The 4,541-nt window shown below is 53.7% G+C and overlaps 1 protein-coding gene across 1 annotated transcript; it reads right to left on the reverse strand.

The window, feature by feature from the left end:
* Positions 1-1,175: 1,175 nt before the first annotated feature.
* LOC135292886 (zinc finger protein 239-like) lies at positions 1,176-2,554 on the reverse strand. Its single transcript, XM_064406955.1, has 2 exons — positions 2,472-2,554; positions 1,176-2,285 (listed from the first exon to the last, which is right to left on the reverse strand). Exons 1-2 carry the CDS (start codon positions 2,521-2,523, stop codon positions 1,615-1,617), a joined length of 723 nt encoding a protein of 240 aa, XP_064263025.1. The 5' UTR covers positions 2,524-2,554; the 3' UTR covers positions 1,176-1,614.
* Between the last annotated feature and the right edge of the window lie 1,987 nt (positions 2,555-4,541).

Here is a 4,541-nt window from a genome sequence, read left to right on the forward strand (position 1 = left end):
GGGGCTATTGGGGATCCTCTCTGCACGCTGTGTCCTAACAGGAGCTTTTCCAATAAACATTGCCTGAAGCTCCAACTGTGCACATGACAGGAACCCCTCTGAGTGCTTCTGGGACATCCCAGCACTTTGGCAGCCTGGGGACTCCTGGGATGTCACTGTGGAACCCCAGTCAGTGCCTGTGACAGATCAGTGCCTTTGCAGCCCAAGGTGCCCTGGGATGTCACCATGGAATGGCTGTGACTGCCTCTGAGCACAGGGCCCTTTACCATCCCCAGAAACCCCTGGGAGGTGTCCATGGAGTCCCTGTCTCTGCCTGTGACATTCCAGCTGTTGAACAGCCTGGAGACTCTTGGAAAGTCCCCATGGAACCCCTCTGAAGGCCTGTGACAGATCTGATCTTTAGCGGGCAACCATCCCCAGCCCCCTGTTGCTATGGTCAGTTTCCATGGCAACCATCCCCAGCCCCCTGTTGCCATGGTCAGTATCCATGGCAACCATCACCAGCCCCTTGTTGCTATGGTCAGTTTCCATGGCAACCATCCCCAGCCCCCTGTTGCCATGCTCAGTCCCTTGGCAGCTCCATGCAGACCCCATGCCAGGGGTGGTTGCCATGGACACCAGCTCAGGCCTGCAGCCAGAGCCCGTTGCCATGGCAACCATTGGCAGCCCCATCCCCAGGGTCATGGGATCCCAGATCCACAGAATTGGCTGAGCTGGGAGGGACCCATCAGGATCCTGGAGTCCAACTGCTGGCCCTGCACAGGACACCCCAACAATGCCAGCCTGGGCCTGGCAGCGCTGTCCAAACGCTGCTGGAGCTCAGAGAGCCCTGGAGCTGGGAGCCTTCCCTGGGGAGCCTGGGCACTGCCCCAGCAGCCTCTGGGCAAAAACCTTTTCCTGAGATCCAACCTGAGCCTGCCCCGACTCAGCTGCAGCCGTTCCCTCCAGTCCTGTCCCTGGGCACCAGAGGGAAGAGTTTCCCACAGCCCCAGCCAGGGACCCGCTCCCAAGGCTGTTGCCATGGCCACCAGGGCTGGGACCAGCTGGGATGCTCGGTTTCCACTGGCTGGGGTTTAGGAATGGGATTCCTCAGATTCCTGCTCCAGCTAAAACCACGCTGCTGCTCTCTGCCCTCCTGCCTCCCATGGAATGCACAAAAGGCAAAGATCCTGGGCTGGGATAAGAACAATTTATTGGGAACAGCAACGAGATAAAGAACAAACAGGAACAGAAACAATACTGCTAACAAAAGGGAAAAGAAAAACTATTTACAGGGAAAACCAAAACACAACTCACTGGGTCATCCTGGCCACATATTTCCGCCTACCTGGCAAGGATACTCTTCTCCTCAGGGAGAGAGAGACCCTTTCCTGCCTCTGGCAATGACCTGAGGAGGGAGTGGATCTAATGACATGGCCCTGGCCAGAACCTCATGTTCATTGATCCCACATCATGTCATTGGCAGGGGCAGGAAAAGGGACAGGTGTCTTCCCAGCATGGATTACAGTGAACATGGAACACAGGTCTCTTCCCAGTGTGGATCCTCCAATTGGGTATGAAGCTGGAGCCAGGCACGAAGCTCTCCCTGCAGTTGGGGCATTTACAGGGCTTCACTTACAGGTGCCTCTGTTGGTGTCTGGTTAAGTTAGAACTGTTGGGGAAGCTCTTCCCACACTGGGGACACTCGTAGGGCCTTTCCCCAGTGTGGATGCGCCGGTGGGTGACGAGGTGGGAGTTGTACTTGAAGCCCTTCCCACAGTCCAGGCAGCGGAAGGGGCTCTCCTCGGTGTGAATCCGCTCATGCAGGAGGAGATTGGAGCTGGTGTGAAACCTCTTCTGACACTGGGGACACTCGTAGGGTCTCTCCCCAGTGTGGATGCGTTGGTGGGTCACAAGGGTGGATCTGTAGCTGAAGCCCTTCCCACACTCCCCACACTTGTAGGGCCATTCCCCGGTGTGGATCATCTGGTGGCGGATCAGGGTGCTGCTCTGCCTGAAGCTCTTCCCACACTCCAAGCACTTGTAGGGCTTCTCCCCATCATGAAGCTCCTCATGGACCATCAGCTCCAAGCTCTGGCTGAAGCTCTGTCCACCTTCCTGGCACAGGGTGGGTCTTTCCTCCTCAGAGCACCCTGGGCTGGGATTGCAGGCCCTCATCCTGTGGGATCTCTTGGGCTTTACCTCCCTGTTCGATTCCTGTGCCATGGAGTCCTTCAAAACAGCTTCTTCCACAAGGTTCTGCTGTGAAGATTTGTCATCTCTGGTCTCCATCCTCAGCACCTTGTCTGGGGGATGAAGGACAAGGAGTGGATGGGCTTTGCCTCTGTGCCAGAGGGAAAGGTAACGAGACACCCCCAGTGCATCCCCAGCAGGATGGCCAAGGCAGAGGGGTTGTCCTGCAGCCACGGGCCATGCTGAGCTTGGAGATGCAGCAGGAGAGAGGGAGAAAGGGGCACTGACTTCCTCCTCACCTGCCGGGGTGTCGTGGGGCATCTTCCTTTTCCTTGCAGCATCCCCCTCCATCTGGCTAAGGTTTGGGAATGGGAAAACCTGGTCTGGGAGAAAAAAAAAAAGGGATGAATACATCAAGTTTTGTACGGGTTTCAAGATAAACCAGGTGGAGATTCTAAGCCAGAATTACAATTTAATAAGAAAATTAAGATCAAAGCAATGAAACAGAAACACTGCCCTAAACTGACAGAGTCAGGATATAACCTGACACCCTGTTGGTCAGGGTGCTGGTAGCAGTCCCATTAAATGGTGGCTGCAGTCCTGTTGCAGTGATGAACGTGATTCTGTCGAAGCAGTGATCCTGTAGAATGGTCTGGTCTTTCTCTGAAGGTCCAGTGGTGCTTATGGAGCTCTTGTCCTCTGGCAATCCAGTAGCCAAGGTGCTCCTGGGGCTGCAAGCCTCAGCTTATATCCAGGTAGGAATGCTTGGCTCCTCCCCCTGGGCAGAGCATCCCACAATGGGATGATGTCATTTAACCAGTCCTGCAGGGACACTCAATGGCCCATTCACAGAAGATGGCCCCTGGAGGGCGTTATCAGGGCTGAGTCATGGAAGAGATAAAGAACACTGCCCCGCCTGTTTATTACAGTTTGTCAACATGGTGATGGAAAACATGCATTTGGTTACATCTGACACTGTAACCTGAAACAGTGGGGTAATCCCTGCTGGGGGGGTGAACACCACCTCCCTTACCCAAACTGGCTCAGGTGTCAAACCCCCACTCCGGGAAGGCCACTCACACAGGGGACAATGTCACACTTGCCCTGCACCAGGGGATGTCTCTGTCCCTGTCACTCCCTTGTTTTCTCCCCCTTTCTCTTTCTTTCCATCTCTCTCTACCTCTGTTTTACTGTTTTTACTGTTCAATACCATCCACTTTGGATTTGGTCTCATTAGCACCTTAACTGGGAAAGAGGCATCTCTCTAACAATTTTCTTAACCAGATTGTGACATTATTTTGGGACAGTAAGTTCAGGGCACTGTTCTCTGACCCCAAGTGCCTTTGACAACAGCATGGTTCCCTCAGAGGAGGAGGTTGTGGGTCTTTCTGGAGGAACTCTTGGAAATTTGGACGCAGCTTCCTCTGAGCGACTCATGGGAGAACTGATGAGGAAAATGGCTTTTGTGGGTGGCCAGTGTAAAGAAAATATTTTCTTGTCCTTCCTTGAAAAGTTCATTAAAATCACTGGAGGAAAGAGAGCAAATGTTACCAGTGAGACTGACAAGGTTCATTTACCCCAAGGTGAGGAACACAAGGCTGCTGAAAGTCCCACAAGGAGCCCAGCTCCGTGAGCTAAATTCCCAAATAATCCCTGAATTCACAGGCTTCGAGGCCTTCCCACATGTGAGGATACATTTTCTCTTCATCCCTATCACTATTGTGACAGCTACACAGAGCTTTCTCTTCCTTTTAATAGTCTGTATTGATCCAAATTTCCACATTTCTTTTATCGGCACCTGCCAGCAGCTGAGCTGAACCGATGAAACTTGGAATTGCCACAGAATTGCTTCTATTGTTGGTTTATTAATGTTTGGGTTTTGTTGTCATTTCCATCACAAGTGAGTTGTGGGAAGAGCAAATATTCCTCAAGGCATTTAATGTAGTGTTAAGTTTGATTTCTGCCAAATCTATTTTGTCCAGTGCCCAGGGCATGCTTGAGGGGTCTCTGTGCCTCTTGCCCTGGGTAATGCTTGGGAGGGGCTTGGGGGGAATTTTGTTCTTGTCCCTGTCACCCCAGGCCATTCCCCAGGGAGTTTCCATCATTCTCACCCAAGGGAATGCCTGGGGGGTCTCCCTCCCTCTCATCCCTGTGCCAGGGGGTGCTTGGCCCAGTCTCTGTCCCTCTCAGCCCAGGGGATGCTCGGGGGTCTCTGTCCCCTCACCCTGGTGGTTGCTCGGGGGTCTCTCCATCCCGTTGGCCTCAGGGAATGCTTGTGCAGGGCTGGGGACCAGGGGCTCTGTGTCCCTCTCACCGCTGAGGGTGCTCGGGGCTGGGGGGGCTCTCTGACCTTCTCATCCCTGGGGAGG

This window comes from Passer domesticus, unplaced genomic scaffold, assembly GCF_036417665.1.
Source record: "Passer domesticus isolate bPasDom1 unplaced genomic scaffold, bPasDom1.hap1 HAP1_SCAFFOLD_55, whole genome shotgun sequence".
NCBI classification, from domain to species: domain Eukaryota; kingdom Metazoa; phylum Chordata; class Aves; order Passeriformes; family Passeridae; genus Passer; species Passer domesticus.